This window comes from Marmota flaviventris, chromosome 1 (genome assembly GCF_047511675.1).
Source record: "Marmota flaviventris isolate mMarFla1 chromosome 1, mMarFla1.hap1, whole genome shotgun sequence".
Lineage (NCBI taxonomy): Eukaryota > Metazoa > Chordata > Mammalia > Rodentia > Sciuridae > Marmota > Marmota flaviventris.
The window spans coordinates 45,128,752-45,148,159 of record NC_092498.1 but is presented as its reverse complement, the minus strand read 5'-3'; the positions used below and the strand labels follow the sequence as shown (position 1 = coordinate 45,148,159).

The 19,408-nt window shown below is 36.5% G+C and overlaps 1 protein-coding gene across 2 annotated transcripts in view; it reads left to right on the top strand.

The window, feature by feature from the left end:
* The window catches only part of Cttnbp2 (cortactin binding protein 2), a 144,101-nt gene that overhangs the window by 103,169 nt on the left and 21,524 nt on the right, over positions 1 to 19,408 (top strand). For both annotated transcript variants that reach the window (XM_027926329.3, XM_027926330.3), the window contains 2 exons: positions 13,868 to 13,954; positions 14,037 to 14,136. In XM_027926329.3, coding sequence (XP_027782130.3) covers positions 13,868 to 13,954; positions 14,037 to 14,136 — 187 coding nt within the window. The remainder of the gene's footprint in view (positions 1 to 13,867; positions 13,955 to 14,036; positions 14,137 to 19,408) is intronic.

Sequence of the window (19,408 nt, the reverse complement as noted above, 5' to 3'; positions counted from 1 at the left end):
AATATATTAGTTACAACGTTGATTTGGCCACTTTTGCTTTTTTGAGTGGTTACTGGGATTGAACATAGGAATGCTTTTTGACTGAACAACATCACACGTCTTTTTTTTTTTTTTTTTTTTTTTGAGAAAGGATCTCCCTATGTTGCTGAGGCTAGCCTTGAACTTGCAGTTCTTCTGCTTCAGCCTCTGGAGTAGCTGGGATTACAGTCAGGCTATGTTCAACTGATATGGCCACTTTAACAGAAATCAAGTCATTATAGCTTAAATAGAGCGTTTATTTTTCTTGAGCCTGCTGGTAAAAGTCCCTGAGTGTCCCTGCTGATAAAAGATCTGGAGAGGAGGAAAGTGCATGTCAACTATTCCAGCATCACAGCACCTTCTTCTCTGATCCACTATTCCCTAGGGTGGTGTTTGTGTCACTTGTTAAAAAATATTCACATCCACATCTTAGCCTGAGAGAAGAGAGCCTGGAGGGCAGGATTCTTTCTTTCAGGGGAGTCTCACACCACACTCCTGCTCATATCCCATGGAATGGAATTTAGAATTATGTCCATTCCTAGCTGGCAAGTGTGGCCTTTTGTGGAGTAACCATGAATCTACCTAGAACTGGATAGTCTGTTACTAAAAAGAGGAGAGGGAATATGTTTATCAAAAGAAATTCTAGAAAATTCTAGATACAGAATGGATAAAGGTAATGCTTTGTATTCATTAAATACTTAATACATGCTAGGTAATATGCTAAGTGTTTTCTTGTGTCTTATATATTCTTCCAAACATCCATGCAGTATTTCACACATTTATTTATTGATTAATTGATTTTAATAGAGAAACTGAAAAAAAAGAAGTAATTTGCTCAAAGCCACATACCTAGTGATAAGTCCATTGTGCAAGTGCCTGAGACATTGTATCTGCATGTGAGAGATTTATCCAAAACTAATGCTAATTAATGGTATAAAACATTAAGCGAATAATAATTTTACTTGCTGCCTTAATTTAGGTAGCCGTTTTGTTGTTGTTGTTGTTGTTTTAAAAGAGTCAGACATGGCTTCCTTTTCACTCCTGATGAAAAAAGGATTCAGAACCATTTCATTGATCTAGCCAGGCTCAAAGTTGGGACTGACCTTTGTACCAGCTGCAGATATACATTCAAAAGCCTCACAATGTGGCAGAGGTGGTGTCACTTTCACTTTATTTATTTTCTTTATTATTTGCTCCATTTCCCCAATATGCCTGGCAGAAGGAGATAAGTTTCATTCCTTTGCTTGAGTAAAAGTTGAAGGAACTGTTCAGGAATGTGAGCCTCAGGCTCTGATGGAACCGTTTCCTTCTCTTCTCACAGCATGTTTGTACCTGTTCAAATGATGAAATTGTTAAAAAATAAAAAAATAAAGGCAAATTTAAAGATCTTGATTGGTTTTGTTTTCCAGCACTTCATTCCATTAAATAGTATAAGTACTCCAGTGGGCTGGTCAGTGAGGAGTTGTAAAAGCAGAGAAGGGTGGAAGAAAGCAGAAATGAAGAACGTGAAGTAAATTGGTCATCTCAAAGTTACTTTCTTTGTAAGGCAAAGACAGGGAGATAGAAAATAGAAAAATAAGTAATTGGTTAACACCAGGTTACTTCAGGTTACTTTTGTTTTTGTGGGTTTTTGTTTTTGTTTTTGTTTTTGTTTTTGGTACCAGGAATTGACTGTTGCTTAACCATATTCCCAGCCTTTTTTTTTTTTTTTTTTTTTGTAAACAGGGTCTTGCTAAGTTGGCCTGTTTAGGAAACTTGGCTCTGCTTGCTTGCACTCTCCCACTTTCTCTCCCTCTCTCTCTCCTGTCTCCTCCCCTCCCCTCCCCTCTGGGTTTTCAGAAGAGATAATTTGTTTGTTTGTTGATATGGCATGTAAGCCTCTGTGACTCCATTTTGATTTTTAGTCTGACCTGTTGAGTCCCAATGCAGGAACCTGGTTCAAAGCAATGTCTTCTTGAAAATTTTTTTAAGTTATTCTTTTTAGATAAACATGACAGTAGAGTGTATTTTGACATATTATACATACATGGAGTATAACTTATTCTAATTAGGATCCCTTATTAATTTTTATGAAATAAAAGTAATAGAAAAGCCATGCAACTAAATTAGATTTGTACATTTCACTGACTAGCAAATCTATAAAAAGAAATGTCTACTAATCACATTATATATAGCATATTCTTAGTATTCTTTCTAAGTGTCTCCTGATTCACAAGACATAATTTGATTTCCAGTGACCAACCAATCAGATTGAATTAACAGTTTTTAGTTCTGTTCTCAGTTTAGTGAATATACACAAAGGGATTTGGAAATCTACCAATTAACTCTTGATTGAATATAATAAAATGTATCACTCATTTCAACAGCCACTTTAAAACTTAGTGACTGAGGCAATTGTATGTGTAATGGTTGTGAATATGTCTTCTTCCATGCAAGTTTATAAGCCCCTAAAAGTAATATACCAAGTGTTATGCAGTTTGTATCATGTTAGTCATTTACTTCAGCTGTCTGACAACCATTGAGAGGCTCCTAATGCATTCAGTGGTTTAGAGACATAGATTGAATTTATGTATAAGACACATTCCCTGGCCTCATGGAGACTATATTCCAGTTGAAAAGGCAAATTTAAAAATAAATGATTAAATACTTAGGTTATGTATAGACTACAATAATTACAAGTATAAAGACAAATAAAACAGATAAAAAGGTAAAGAACACATGGAACAGGAAGCAGAAAACTCTTTTTACTGTTTTTTTTTTTTACATTTTTATGAGTCCATCATATTTATACATGATAGTGGGATTCATTATGACACATTCATACATGCACATAAGAGTTTGCTGCATTTCATTTCCCAGTGCTTCCTCTTTTTCTCTCCTCCTCCTGTACACTACTAGTCTCCCTGCTACTTATTGATTTTAATTGGGGCATTATAATTATACATAAAATGGAATTTGTTGTGCTGTGTTTGTACACGCATATAGCATAATTTGCCAGTTTCATTCCCGAGTACCTTCTTCTCTTTCCCATTTCTATTCCCTCCCTCTTGATTCCCAAACCCCTTCCCTTAGTCTACTTCGTGTTCTCCCATATGCTTTCCTGAGATCTCTTTTGTTTATTTCTTATTTCTCTCTAGCTTCTGCATATGGGAAAACATTCAACCTTTGACTTTCTGTTCTGTTTATTTCATTTAGCTTGATATTCTCCTCTTTCATCCACTTACCAGCAAATAACATAATTTCACTCTTCTCTATGATGAATAAAACTCCATTGTGTATATATACCATATTTTCTTTATCAACATTTGTTGAAAGATACCAAGGAAGACTCCGTAACTTGACTATTGTGAATTTTGCTGCCATAAACATTGGAATGCAGGTATCACTATAGCATGTTGATTTTAGTTCTTTTGGATAAATACCTATCAGTGGGATAGCTGGGTAATATGGCAGTTCCATTTTGAGTCCTTTGAGGGAACTCCTACTGATTTCCATTGTGCTTGTATTAAATTGCAATCCCACCAACAAAGTATAAGTGTTCATTTTTCCCCACATCCTCACCAGCATTTCATGTTATAGTCTTGATGCTTGCCATTTTGACTGGGATGAGATGAAATCTCAGTGTAGTTTTTGATTTACAATTCTCTGATTGCTAAATATGTAGAAGGTTTTTCATATATTTGCCCACTTATTGACTATTTACTTGCTTATTTGGTGTTAAGATTTCTGGTATTATTTCTGTCAGAAAGGTAGATGTGAAAGACTTTCTCCCAATTTTTTGGCTCTCTCTTCTCTTCTCTTCTCTTCTCTCTCTCTCTCTCTCTCTCTCTCTCTCTCTCTCTCTCTCTCTCCTCCCTCCCCCCCCCTCTCTTTTTGTTTTGTTTTTTTTTTTTGTTGGCAGGGGGAGTTACTGGGAATCACACTCAGGGGCACTGGACCACTGAGCCACAACCCCAGCCCTTTTTTTTTTTTTTTTTTTTGCATTTTATTTAAAGAAAGGTTCTCACTGAGTTGCTTAGTATCTTTCTTGCTTTTGCTGAGGATGGCTTTGAACTCACAGTCCTCTTGCTTCAGCCTCCTGAGCTGCTGGGATTACAGGTGTGTGCCACCTCACCTGGCTCGGCTCTGTTTTTATGCTCTTGTTTCCTTTACTGTGCAAAAGCTTTTTAATTTGATGCTGTTCCATTTTCTGATTCTTGGTTTTATTTCTTGAACTTTAGGAATCTTACTAAAGAACTCAATGTCTATGCCTAAATATTAGAATATTGACCTGTGTTTTCTTCTATGAGTTTGCAAAATTTCTGATCTAATTCCTGTGTCTTTGATCCACTTTGAGTCGTGGAAGATTTTTAGAGGAAACTCCTAGATAGATAGCAATCTATCTATCTAGTTTCATTCTTTCACATTTGGATATCCAGTTTTCCCAGCACCATTAGTTAAAAAGGCTATATTTTCTCCAGTGTATGATTTTGGCTCCCTTGTCAAAGATCAGATGACTGTATCTGTGGGGTTTTCCTCTGTTTTCTATTCTCTTTCATTGATCTTCAGGTTTGTTTTTATGCCAATACCAAGCTGCTTTTGTCATATAACTCTGTAGTAAAATTTGAGAATAGGTATTGAAATGCCTCCTGCTTCACTCTTCTTGCTCATAATTCCTTTGGTTATTTATTCTGGGTCTCTTATTCTTTCAAATTAATTTGGTCTTGTGAAGTATGTTATTGGTATTTTGATAGGGATTGCACTGAATCTATATTGCTTTGGGTAGTATAGCCATTTTGACAATATTAATTGTCTGCCTATCCCAGAACATGAGAGGTGTTTCCATTTGCTAAGATCTTCTTCAATTTCTTCCTTCAGTATTCTGTAATTTTCATTGTAGAGTGCTTTCACCTCCTTGATTAGATTTATTCCCAGGGGTTTTTATTGTTGTTAAAGCTAGTGTGAATTGAATTGTTTTACTGATTCTTTTTCACTGGGTTCATGATTGAGTATATAGAAAAGCTATAGATTTTTATATGTTGATCTTGTATCCTGGTACTTTACTGGACTTGTTTATCAGTCCTAGAAGTCTTTTAGTGTGGTGTTTTTTCTTTCTTTCTTTCTTTCTTTTTTTTTTTTTTTTGTGGGGGGAAGATCTTCTAAATATAGGATCATATCATCTGCAAACAGAAATTATTTGACTCTTCCTATATTTGAATTCCTTTAACTTCCTTTACACACCTGATAGCTCTGGCTAAATTTCAAAAACTATATAGAATAGGAGTGGTGAGAGTGGACAGCTTGTGCTGTTCCTGATTTTAGAGGAAGTGCTTTCAGTTTTTCCCCATTCAGTAAAATGTTAGCTTTGGATTTGTCATCTATAGTATTTATGATGTTGAGGTAAGTTACTTCTGCCTCTAATTTCTTCAGTGTTTTTTAACATGCATGGGTACTGAATTTTGTTGAAGGTTTTTTCTATATCTGTTGATGATCCTGTACTTTTGTCCTTAATTGTTCTTATGTGATGAATTACATTTGTTGATTTGCATACTTGAACCAACATTATATCACTTCAATGAAATGTAACTTGATTATTTTGTACAATCTTCCATTTAGGTTTTATATATCATCTTGGTTCAACTTGGGTGGATGATATGTGTGTAAAAATTTGCCAATATTTTCTACCTTATTGATATATAAGTTTTCAGAAGTCCCTAATGATCCTCTGGAATTCAGAAATGTCGGTGACATCTCCTTTTCATCTCTAATTATAATGACTTGGGTCTTCATTTTTTGGTTGGTTTGGCTCAGAATTAATTTTGTTGATCTTTTCAGAGAAGCAACTCTTTGTTGCATTGATTCTTTGTATTAAGATACCTTTTTTTTAGATGAAGTTTTGTTGAAAAATCTGTCAAGTGGCATTTGAACTAAAAAACCAAATGAAGTAAAGGAGTAGCCTTTTAGAGGATATTTGAGGCAGTTGGAATGGTAGCTATAAAGTTGTATAAACTGTCAATGAAATCTGAGAAATGACCAGAAACTGGATTATGCAGGACAAATCAAGAACTTTGAATTTTATTCCCAATAGGATAAGAAACCACTGGGGAAATTTGAGCCAGAGAGTAGCATATTTCTTCAGTGCTACAAGTAACTATAGGCATATTGATCTGTATTGAACTGTTGAAAATCTCTATAATCAATATACATAGTAATAGCTGACTTTTATTGAGCTGTATTATATATACCAAGTTCTGTTCTAAGTATGTGGATGGTCCCATTTAATTATTCTAGGAATAGCTACTTGCATCAGTTGCTCACATTTTACAAATAAATAAATAGTGTTTAAAGTAATTTGCCCCAAGTCCTTCAGGAATAACTGGTGTGACCTGCAGAATTGAACTAGGCTGTTTTAGTCATGCATGCCATTACAATTTATTAAGAATTGCAGAAACCCAGATTGGGATTATAGCTCAGTGGTAGAGCACTTGCCTAGCATGGGAGTCACTAGGTTTCATCCTCAGCACCACATAAAAACAAATAAATAGAAAAATAAAGGTTAAATTCTAAAAAAAAAATTGCAGAAATCAGTTTTTAATCATATATGAATTTACTAAGTTAAAATGCATGTGTTAAGCATGCAGAAAACCTCATGGATAGAGACATTGTAAGTCAGGCATTTTACTTCTGTTCTATCTTTTAAAATGTTAGTTTTATTTGTTTTTTCAGTTCTAGGGCTTTACCTCAGGGGCACTCTACCAGGGACCTAGTCTTTTTTATTTATTTGTTTGTTTAAAATTTGGGACAAAGACAATAAATTGCAAAGGCTGGCCTTAACTTGCAACCTTTGCCTCAGCTTTCTGAGTAAATTGATTATAGGCATGAGCCACTATGCCAGGCTAGAATGATGCTATTTTTAAATACTTTCATTGCATTGTTAAATAATTGAAGTAAATTTTAGATATCTGCCTATGAGTTAATAGGGAAATGCTTAACCTTATTGAATATTTAATCACTAAAAGCTTATTCAATTTGTTTGCAATAGTTGAACTTTTTTTTCATTAACTGAACTCAAAACATTACTCTTAGCCAGTTTGATTTTTTTAGCTTACTTTCAACCTTGTATTTCAGTAACTCAGTGAGTACTTAATATGTTAGAAGAATACTTGAGTAGATCATCCTAATCCAAGCCCAATGTTAAAATGAAGGACTCTGAATCCTTGAGATTCTTCCACTTGTTGGCCATCCACTGCAATATGTGCTGTGCTAATAATCCTAAAGATTCATGACTAGGAGAGTCTACACATTCTTCATACATCACCCAAATAAATTTGCTATTTTCCATAAAAATAATGTTGTGATAGCTTTGTATCTAAGACAGACCACAAAAGCTCCATCAGCCCCTTTAGCTGATGGCCTGTTCTAGCCTGATCTTTATCATGAAGGAGAAGAATGAGTTTGGGTGAGGTCTTCGCAGAATAAGGAAGCAGTTCCCTAGTTTGAGCAAAAAAGAAGTGGTTCCAGTACCAGTGCTAGGTCCTTGGGCTCCCAGGACAACAATGGGAGAAGATTCCAGGCAGTAGGTCAGACAGCAGCCCAAAGATCATCTGGAGCATATAGAGTTCCTGAGGGCTTGAGGCTGGCAGGCAAGGCAACAAGAGTTCAAGAGTTAGTGTATAGCTTTATTGTTTAAATAAGTGCAATAATGTCCAAATTATTATTTCTGTGTCAATAAATGAGGACTTGTCTTTATTTGAAGTTAGTAATCAAAACTGATATTGACTTTTAAAGTTTCAATAAGCTAATTTAAAAATATATCTCTACTACAGTGTCTCTCTTTATATATAAACTGTAATTACTCTTGAATTCTGGTTATTCCCTTATACCTGTTCTGTAAAGGGGGTCTTGGCAATGTTTAAAATTATCTCTAATGTGAAGAAGTCCAATTTCTTATTTCTGAATGCTGGGTATAGACGTACAGATGGACAGATTATTCATACATTCTAATGTACACATTCCATTAGATTTCATTTCAGATATTGCCAATCTTTTGTTAAAGGTTTTCATTCCATATCATCAAATCATGTGTAGTTGTATTGGTTACCATTTAAAATATGACCAAAAAAGTTTATCACTGGGAGTAAATTACTATCACCCTATTGAGACTAGCATAAACAACAGATGTTGTTTGGGGAATTTTATATGAATGAATTTTATATGAATGAATTTTATATGAAGAATAATAACTATCTTTCATAGCTCTAAAATTGAAAATAACTTAGTTCTTTAAAATTCAGTGTCAGAAAAGGTTGGGATAAAATTCCTAGATATAAAGCATATATGGCTTTAAGTGAATACCTATCCCAGTTTTATTTGTTCAGCTAAAGCCCTTTTATTTTTCATTCTGTTTTGAGTTTAGTCTTTCAGCACAAGCTATCCTAAAACTATCTCTGGACAGCAGAAGCTTTTTCTCAGATTCTGTATGAGTGAAACGCTGAGCAAAAGATGAGGGTTACTGCTTCAAATGCCACAAATCTAAGGACACATTACAACTTCCACTTGGGCAGTAGTGGAGACCACAGTTCCTCTAGTAAACTCTATTCTGCAGAAAAACACTGTAGTGAAAAATAAATAAAAGGGTGATGGCCCATTGTTTAGGTCACTTGTTTCCAAAATCCCTTTGTCTCACAAACTGACATGTGATGAGCTTCCTGAATAGGCTGTGAAGACACAAGAATAAAAGGCATTGGTATCAATTGTGATAATGAGGCCAGTGTCCCTTACTAATAAGCAGAAATGTTGCACTGTAAAGGAAATAATTCTGATGATTCTGATTTAGACCATAATTTTAAAAGTTGAATTTAATTTGATTTTTTGCAAAGAACAGATCTCCTTTAAACACAACGAGGACAGTTGTAATCACCACCCCCCCAAAAGTCGGCCTATAGCTCCATCCACCCATCCATCCATTCATCCGTTTATCTTTAGAGCCCTCTGCTGGAAGCATGGAGCATGCATTTTTATCATATCCAAGATTTCTATATTCAAAGAAATGTAATGTAGCTCTGAAATAGATAAATGCATTACCTTGACCAAGTTTTTTCAGGTTTGCACCAGTATCAATAGAGTAACAGTAATTTACTCACAGTAATTAATTTTTTGTTCAGATTTTAAATGGTAACCAACATAATTATACTTCATTGATCCAATATTACAAAAAAAAATTACCAAAAAAAAATTGTGCAATACCTGAAATAAGAGACTCCTAGTGTATTAGAATGTATTAATGATCTGAAAATGTGGCACGCTTGTTTTTCCCTTTACCTATATAATTTACTTATTTATTTATATTCCACCATATCCTACGAGTGATATTAGACTAACTAAATACAAAGGGTTTACTTCTACCAAATGGCCTTTTCAATGAAATTTTATGTTTTCAATGAATGTTTTCTGTTTTTTCCCTTTAAAAACTCCTGCAATCTGAGGACTGATGAGGTGTTGAAATTGAAGACAGATTATTATGAAGTTGGGTTTTTGCTGTTGTATGATTTCAAAATCAATCTTCAGGAAGTGTAGGCAGTTTGGCAGGATGGCTGTAATGAATAGAGCACTCTTGTCTTTGGGAGTGAAACAAGATTAAATTGCAATACTAGTTGAAAATCTCAGGGATAGACATTCAGTAAATCTTGAAAATCTGTATCCTGTTTCACTGGTATGAAACAATTGATTCCTTGTGAGACAAGCTCTACCTAACAATCCATAGCCATTTGGATTAATTTGGTGAGCTCAAGGGTTCTGGCTTAAAACTGCACCTGGCTACCAGTACCTACTATATTATTTCCCACTAAAGTACTTTTGAAGTATGACAAAAAACTTAAAATACCAGAAAAAAAAATAGAACTGAGTCTTTCTTTGTTAAGAATTTGGAAAATTATTCACTTACCTTCAGGGTCAATACAGTGTTAGGCCCACTTATATGAGGCCTCCCTGAAATTAGGTAGAAAACACTATCATCCTTCTCTTACTGTCTTCCTAATGATTACAAAAGTAAGATTTATACCAGTTATAAAATTTAGGGGGAAAAAAGAAAATTGAGGTATTTAGACTCTGCTTTTGCAGCACATAAGATTTTCCTCTGCTCCCTGCTCTTATGTATTCATTTATAAAATGCAGCTAGAAATATACCAGCAAGAAGTTGTTGCTGATTGGTGAGACTGCGCTCCAGGTGGGGATGGACATAGGAAGAGCCTGGTGCAGTTTATCCTCGTGCATTTGTCTACTGTGTTGGATGGGAGAAGTCCATACCACTTCAGCTATTCCTAGATCCTGGAGTTTAACTAGCAACTATAGACATCAGCTTGTCCTCCACTCAGTGGACCCCTTAAAGAAGGGGTCCAGAAAAGTAATGGGTAGCAAGTAAAGGCAGTAGAGGTTTGCACCTTCTGCTTCATTACAAAATTCTTTCCCTGGTTTCACACCATATAACAATAATAAAAAATTAACATGTCTTGGGCTGGGGATGTGGTTCAAGAGGTAGCGCGCTCGCCTGGCAAGCATGCGGCCCGGGTTCGATCCTCAGCACCACATACAAACAAAGATGTTGTGTCCGCCAGAAACTAAAAAATAATAAATATTAAAATTCTCTCTCTCAAAAAAAAATTTAAAAAATTAATATGTCTATGAAAGAAAACCACAGAACAATTGTCATTCCAAGAACCTAGGGAAAATTATTTACTGTTGTCTTAGTCCTTTCAGATGGCTACAACAAATGGCATAGACTGGGTGGCTTATAAACAAATTTATTTCTCACAATTCTAGAACCTGGGAAGTTCAGATCTAAGGATCAGTCGATTCAATATCTGGAGAGGACCCGTTTCCTGGTTCACAGTGTTTTGCTGGGTTTTCATGTGGTGGAAGGCACAAGGGGTCTTTTAGGCCTCTTTTATAAGGGCACTAGTTACTTTCTAAGGCCCCACTTACTAATGCCATCCATCTTACAAGCCAGGGTTTTAACATATGAATTGAGGGATGGGGAACATGAACATGAGACCACAGCAACTAGAAAAATATGTACAAAATATTTGGAAATTCATATTCTCTGTAGAATGTGAGTGGACAGACTGAAGAAAACTGTAGAGTCTGAGCTAAGATTAAACAGTGTTGGAAAGGACGTGGACATATAAGGAACAACTAAAAATACAATGGCATGAAGTTATACTTGCGACAAGAGCAGTAATGAAATGATAAATATTCTGTTTGATACCATGCAAGACTAAAGTTTAGGAGCTCTCCCAGAATGTGCAGGAGAAGAACAGTGTTATAATAATGATGAGTTAAGAGGACAAATGTCCTCACAGAGAGTAGAGAGGCAGAACTTAAAACATTACAGATGTTCCTCAGAAATAGAACCAGAAAAGGAGACGTTCTGAAAAGCATAATGGAAGAAAAATTGCCTAAGCCCTGGAAGCCTAATGACCCATATTCCACTTAAGATTGGGAGAAAGAGGCCCAAGCTACACAAATTGGGCAATTTTTTTGGGGGGGGGGATCTACACCTGGGATTGAACCTAGGGGTGCCTAAACCAGGGGTGCCAAATTCCTAGCCCTATTTTAAGATTTTATTTAGAAACAGGGTCTCACCAAGTTGCTGAGGTGGCTTTGAACTTGTGATCCTTCTGCCGCAACCTCCAGAGCTGCTGCTATTACAAGCATGAGCCACCATGCCCGGTTTGGGTGACTTTTTTTTTTTTCAATGACAAATATAACCATATATTCCCCAGACTTCCCATTCTCACCAATACAAATTAGAGAAGATGATTATTTAATAATAATTCTTTTTTGGTATGAGGGCTTGAACCCAGGAGTACCTTACCACTCAACTACATCTCTAGTTCTTGTGTGTGTGAGTGTGTGTGTGTGTGTGTGTGTGTGTGAGAGAGAGAGAGAGAGAGAATATGATAAGTTGCTAAGGGTCTTGCTAATTTGCTGAGTCTCTGATCCTTTGGGATCACAGCTGTGTGCTACCACATCTGACAATAGTAATTCTTTAATAATAATTTATCCCTAAAGTCTCATGGAGCCATAACCCTATAGACTAGAGGTCAACCTTAGTTGGATTTTCTAGGATATTCTCTCTCCTGTGTCTTTGGAGAAGTTCTCACCCCAGTCTTGGTCCTTGCCTATACCTCCACATTTCTTGGCTCACAAACCACCAATACCACAGAGAATAGTCCAGGCAAATGCCAAGTTCATCCTGTGGCTGTGGGATCTAACATCCTTGGGAAGCTCCAGTCACTGTCTTTGCAGGCATTGGTAAGGCTTTTATTGAAGGCTTACCAAAGTATAGGATTTAATTTCAAAGAATATCACTGGTGTCTACCAAATATGTTGTCTTTAAGACCCTAAAACACAGCCCTAAATGAAGGAACCCCTCCTTGATGGACACTTCTCTACTTACCTCACCATCTGACAATTGGTAGTGAAACCTGAATTTCCCCCTTTGAAAGAGGTCATTCAAGCATGTCTTGATCTCCCTGGACGACAAAGCTTAAGTCTTAAAGTCCCCAGATACAGGAGGAGTTCCCTCTTTAGTACATGCTAAGGGTTTCCCCTAAAGCCTCCCTTTTATATCCCAGAATTTTTCTCTTTCTATAATGAAGAACCCAGGGACATATTTAGGATATACCATCAAGGTTGTGGCTGTTCCCTGTGATGTGAAAGGGGCAACTTCATGAGAGTGAAATAGAGGAATAATAATAGTAGAAAGACACATGTCTTTACATTGTCCCAAGTTTTAGAGAGAGCAGACTTTTCCAGGCTTAACACTTCCTTAAGTCCTGGTGGCTCCATCTTCACACATGAGCAGTACCAACTGTATTGATTAAGTTGGAACTTTGACAGTCTGGATTTGATTTGATTTGATTTGTTTATGCAAGACCTTTCAAAGAAGAAAACTTCTATGAAGTCTGTGTGCTAGGAATGGGGCACAGACCTGGAATGACTGAAGTGGAAACCTGACCTCCCCTCCACATATTGCTCCAGACTTAGCTGTCTCTGCCCTGGGTAGATGACAATTGGCTTTCTGTCCAATGGCATGCTGAATCTCCACATGTTCTCTTGATATTCATAAATATGATGATAAAGTTTAAAATATCCTAGAGGCATCCAGGCAGGATGTTTTGTTGTTTGAAAGTAAAAATGATCCATCTCTACCTAGATGTAATCAAAACACTGAATTTCAGGATGAAATAATATATAAAGTTGACCCAGGAGTTTTATACCCATCAAGTAGTATTTTACCTAAGACATCTGCACAAAGATATTCTTTGACATACAACAGCTATAAAATGATCTCACTCATATATCCTCCCACACACACAACTACGTAAACTAAAACCTGAAAAGAAAAAGGTTCAACAGTTTTTGCTTCTCAGTGTTGATACTATCAGGGATTTTTATTCTACTTTATATTTTCCAAAATTTCTTAATGAAATGCATTGCTGCTCTAACTATTAAAAAATAAAATAAGCATTGGGAAATTCAAAGTAATGAGCATCTGCAAGAGACAAAATCCTCTAGTAAACTTTTCAGTCACCATGCTAAACCTTCTGTAGAAAATGGTAGGAAGCAAATAAATGTATGCTTTTCATTAAAATGTCAGCTGTTGCTAAAGATTCTTTGCCCATGTTTCACATGAAATGAAAAACTTCAAGTGCCCAGTGAATAAAATGATCCCTAAGACATTTTAAACCTTACAACCAGATGATCTGAGGATAACTAGAAAGGGAATTCCATCCCTACATACCCATTTTTTCTTTCCTCTTTTCAATGTAGCATCTTCACCTAAGGGTTTTTCTTGGTTTGTTAACAGGTTGAGCAATATCATAATGTCATTTTCCATGGCCCAGAAGGAAGCCTGCAAGAATACATAGCACATCAGCTTGCACTCTGCATGAAGGTATTGATTAATTTCATACCATTCCCTTTTATTTGAAAATTGGAAAGTGTGTAGAACTAATCATTCTGTTTTGTTATCATAGTACAGACAACTGGCTGCAGGATTCTCCTGTGAAATAGTGAGAGCTGAAGTGGATGCTAGTTTCTCCAAGGAACAGCTAGTAGATCTGTTCATCAGTAGCGGTAAGACAGTTTCAGCAAGCTGGATGGTGATAACTCAAAGGCATGCCCTTCAATGATGCTATTGAAAGGAAATAAACTTTATTGCTTAGAAAAAGGTTTAAGTCAACTTTTTAGTTATTTGGTAGATGTGGGGTGAAAGTAGAGAACCCAGATGAATGCTTGCCAAAAAATTATTTTTATGTGCATAACGTTGCATTTGTTGAGCACCTTGCATTCTCTTCTTTTTAAAATCCTTTTTATAAATCAGTAATTGCTGTGAGCACACTTATAACTGGCACTAGTAGTATACTAAGGGTAGCAATTCACCCTTGTGGGACTGGACATTATGTCTTTGGTGCTGTCTAGAATTGCTGGTGCATGATGATGTAAAAAAGAAAAAGATTATTTTTAAGTAAATTTGGTTATTCACAAATTCTCTACATTCAATACACCCCTTAATGCCTATTTTATCTCACTTTGGTATGCCATTGATTGGCTGTTTGGAAAATGCATTGTGTACACTAATCAATCTCCACAACAGCACCACGCAAGTAGGTGTCATTGTTTCTACTCATTTATGGACTTTTCATCCTTGTCCATAGCCTGACTGTGGTTATATCCCATTGACCTTTTTTTTTTTTTTTTTTTTAATCCATTCCCATTGGCACATCTGTTTTCCTGTAATTGACTTCTTGCCTATGGCTTCTCCTCTTGAACACTCATCACTGGCCTACAGACCTCTGACTGGAAGTTGTTTGTGGTTCCTGCAACCTACTCCTCCACTGCCCTTGCACTGAGTCCATGCTATTCAAGGCCTTCCATTCTGGAGCATAGATCTACCTGATTTTCTTTTAAACCAATGGTCTGTGCTTCGGCAGGATGTGGCATTTCTTTCTTCTTTGTCTGTCCTTTGCCTTTCCACTCCATGTCTTTGTGAAAACTGCAGCTGCCACTAACTAACATTACAGCGTAAACATGTAAACTCCCTCACCCTTCCCACACACACTGTATGACAACCACATGACATTGACCATGCAGACTATGTTGAACACTAGTGATAAAGCAGACATCATCCTCTGTCCCACTAGAAACTAGGGGAAAAACCTCTTTAAAATGCTTTACAGGCACCTCAAGTGGAGGCTTCTCTGATCCCTCCATATCCCCTTAGGGAACATCTGGAGATATCTTTTTTACCCCTGTACTGACCTGACTATAGTTGAAGGCAGTGAAGGTATTGATTGGGTTTCTGCTTTGCCCCCTGCATGTGTTCTATTCTGAGGCCCTTGAAGGCTAGTACTATAGCTTATTCTGTTTAACCTGTGTACTAATTGCCAATAATTATGTGTGGAGTGAATGGGTGAATTTTCTGATGCAGGAAACATTGTAAGCCAAAAAAAAAGGGGTGGTGGTGGGATTCTTTGTCCTTTTCAGGTATCAGAAAGTGGAAGAACCTGCTTAAAGATAGAAAGCAATAAATGCAGAGAGGACAGGAGTTGATAAGGAAGTTATTGATGACAAAGCATAGTGATAAAATGCTTTGGACTTGGTAAGAAAAGTTTTTGGTTGTTATTTTTTCTTTATTTTTAGTTTTCAATGGACTTTTATTTTATTTATTTTAGGTGTGGCTGAGAATCAAACCTAGTGTCTCACACATACTAGGCAAGCACTCTGCCACTGAGCTGCAACGCAGCCCCTGGAAAGAAAAATTTTTGAACAATAGACTAAAACAAATAAAAACTACTGTAAGGAGAGGAGTAGGAAATGTCATGTCTTTGGATACAGAAGGATTTTTATTTCTATATTTGACTTACACTTTTATTAAATATTTATTAAATCTTCCTTCACTTTTAATAACAAAACTAAAGCATTAGTACAAAGTTCACCTGGTAAGAGCTTGACTGTAATCTGCCATGTGAGCAGCTGGAACATTCTAGATCCCTTAGTTTGCCTTTCTCTCCCTAGAGGCAGTCTGTGTGTCCTGTTGAATCCATTCCCTTTGTCTCACCTCCTGCTGTTGCTCTTCATCTCCCTTGCCAACCACAGTAAGGAGACTGTGGAGGCCTCTGTTGCTCTTCTTATTTCCTCAGGCCTCACTCCCACCAAGGACCCTATGGAGGACTTCAGGAGACTTACTCTAGGATACAAAACCACTCATCAGTGCCCCCACTATTATACTCCAAAGGCTCCAGAATAAAATCTAAAGTTCTCGGAATGTATGTCTTGAGCATTATGTTGTCAGCCTCTCATCTTGCCCCCACTGATGTCACTCTTCATATTCTAAAACACCCTTCACCACTACCACCATCTTCTTCAAAGGGCCCATGCTGTTCACTGATGACCAGGGAAGAAATAGGGAACTCTTCAGTTTTGAATTTAAAGGTTTAACCAGACTCTTATCAGAATTTATGTAGACATAAAAGAAGGCCACTTGCCGCACTTTGTATGTGTAGATTCCTTTTGACCTGTGGCCAAAAAGCCATTTGGATGCCCAGCCTGAATTCTCCCTGGTGTTCCCATCCTCATGATGTCCTACCCACTGCTAGATATCTCAGAGAGGATGCTTCATTTATCAGACACATCAGTCCTAAAAGAGCCCATCACTATCATCCCTTTTGCAAGCATAATCTTGGTTGTGTGCTCTCTGTCTCCATTAACTGCACACCCTGTTCTTCAGTGGGAACTTCAGTGCATCTCTGATTCTTCCTCTCTGTCCCTTTCTGTAAGTCAAACACCATGTCTTACTGAGTCTCTCTCAAAATGCCTTCTATTCTGTACCTTGGTTCTGGGAGAGGTTCTTTTCACCTCGTGCCTTCACCACAGTTGTAAGAGCTGAGTAGATACGTTCTCTTATTTCTTTCCCCACAAGTTGATGTCTTCACACCAGAATAAGGACCTCAGAGCAGCTGTCTAGTCCTGTTTATGCCCCTCTGTAAAGAATTCACTGATTCCCTGGTTGCTCCCCCAAAATCTCATTCTGGATCTTCCACTTTTCAGTTTTGGCTGGATTTTGAGACTTAAGAAGAGCAGGTCTGCTGAAATTCCAGCCATGGGGAGCTTTACAAATGTCAGTGCCCCATACCCAACGGAGACTGATTAATCAGAGACACTGAGAATTTCAGGGGAGGATCCCAGGTGATTCTAATGTGCATCACACTGCTACTCTGATGCTGCCCATGGTGGTGACTGTCTGATCCTATTCCATTCATATGGCACCACCCCAATCCCCCAGCCCAATCCTGACTTGAGGTATGTATCAGCAATGAGCTCATAGTCAGTGCACCTTGATTTGATGCCCCATTTTTTATGTGTTGGAGCTGTGAACTGCTCCGTTTAGAAAAAAATCTCTCTTAAATCTAGGAGGCCTTCCTCTGACCTGTCCATCTGTAAAGATTCCATTCCTCAGAATAGGGCTAATAAAAATCCACTTTTTCCCTAGTTAGAATCCCTCACCTCCAGAATGCCATAACACTTAGCACATAGCACATGTAGCAAGGAGGATTAGGTAAACATTTTTTTGATGCAGTTAAATATTCTCTCTAACACTTTTAATTAGTTGGAACAGCTTCAAAGGCACTTGAACTAGCAAATCAGGGAAAACCTGGAGGCCTTCAGTTTTAAATTACATAAAAACATATACAAACCATCAACCTGGTGTTTTGAGTTTTTTAAATCATTGAGTAGAAAAGGTTTGTAATGGTTGTTTAAACCAAGTATGCATTTATTATACTTCCACAATACACATATTTTGAATAATATTTGAACTCTGGAAAGCATAGGATTCTAGCATTCTTATTGCTAGCTGTGTTAAAGAGAATCCAGCACAACCAGACCCCATTGTAATAGCCACCTACAAGTACAACTAAAATTGAAAGGTGGCTGTTACTATTTCTAGTCTTCTGGTTTTCAAAGCTTTGTAGCCTCCAGGAAATCTTTTTCAGTCTAAGAGGAGAGCCATTTATAATGTTCAAGGATTCTTTTGAAATTTGAATGCATTCTCTATAAATAACAAGAAGGAATAGAGAATCTGCTCTCCAAGTATTTGTGAAAAGCAGAATACTTGACAGTATTATTCTTCAATACTTAAAATTGTTTCTTTTTTCAAGGTTAATTTGAATAAGACTGGAAAGTTTTAGAATCATCTAAAAATTGAAATTTAATTTTTAAATGGTATATAGGAAGGACTACATAGATTGACATCTATATAGTAAATCTAGATAGTAAAATATTAATAAAATCTGCGTACTTCATAGTGCCAGCACTGTTTAACTCTTTTGTACACTGACTTATTCATTTCCTAAATACAATAATAATAGCCCATTATTTTGCATCTTTCAATTTGAGTTGATAGGAAAGCAGTCCCTCCCATCCCAAGTAGAAGGAATGCTCAAATAAGACTTATAAGTCCTAGATGTTTTTCCTTCCTTACTATTGTTGTTCCTAACACCTTAGTCCAATCACTTTAACCTCTGTGAGATTTGTGAAATGATAGGAGGGATCTGCTTTTCTCTCTGAGGACCCGTTCACATAATTTTATGAATATTTTATGTATGTGTAATTTAAGCATTTTAATCTTTTGTATCATGAAAGAGACATATATAAAACACTACTTATACTTACAGATCAATGAACAATCTTTTGCAATAATCATTTTTTAGTTTTGGTTTATAGTTTGACTACCTCTATGTAAGTGGCTAAATTATATTTTTAGTGTTTCCTGTTTTTAATTTTACATGTTGAAATAATAGATTTTATGGATAATACTAGCACATATTTATGGGATACATTATGGTAATCTAGTATATGTAAACAGTGTGTAATAATATAATCAAGAGAGTAAGCATTTCTACCTCTTCAAACATTTATCATTTTTTAGGTATTAGGAATTTTGTATTCTCCTTGTCATTTTGAAATATAGGTTGTTTTAGCCAATTGTTACCCTACTGTGTTAAAGGAGAACCAGAAATAATTCCTCTACTCTTAATTATGCCTTGTTGTCTCTTATTAGGCTTCTTTTAATCCCCATTATCCCCAACCATTCCTAGTCTCTAGTGACCGCTTCATTCCATTTCGTTTTTCTACCAGATTGACTTAGAAATAATATTCTTTGGTGGTTTGCTTAATATATTGTTTGTAATAGTCTTCTATTCCATTATTTAGAGTTGTAATTTGTTCACTTTCATATCCATTGCATAAATATATTACTATTTACTTATTGATGGCCATTGGGTTGGTTCCATTTGAAATCTGTTAGGGAGCCAGGAATCTCCTGTGCACTTCCAACAGCAGTAAGGAA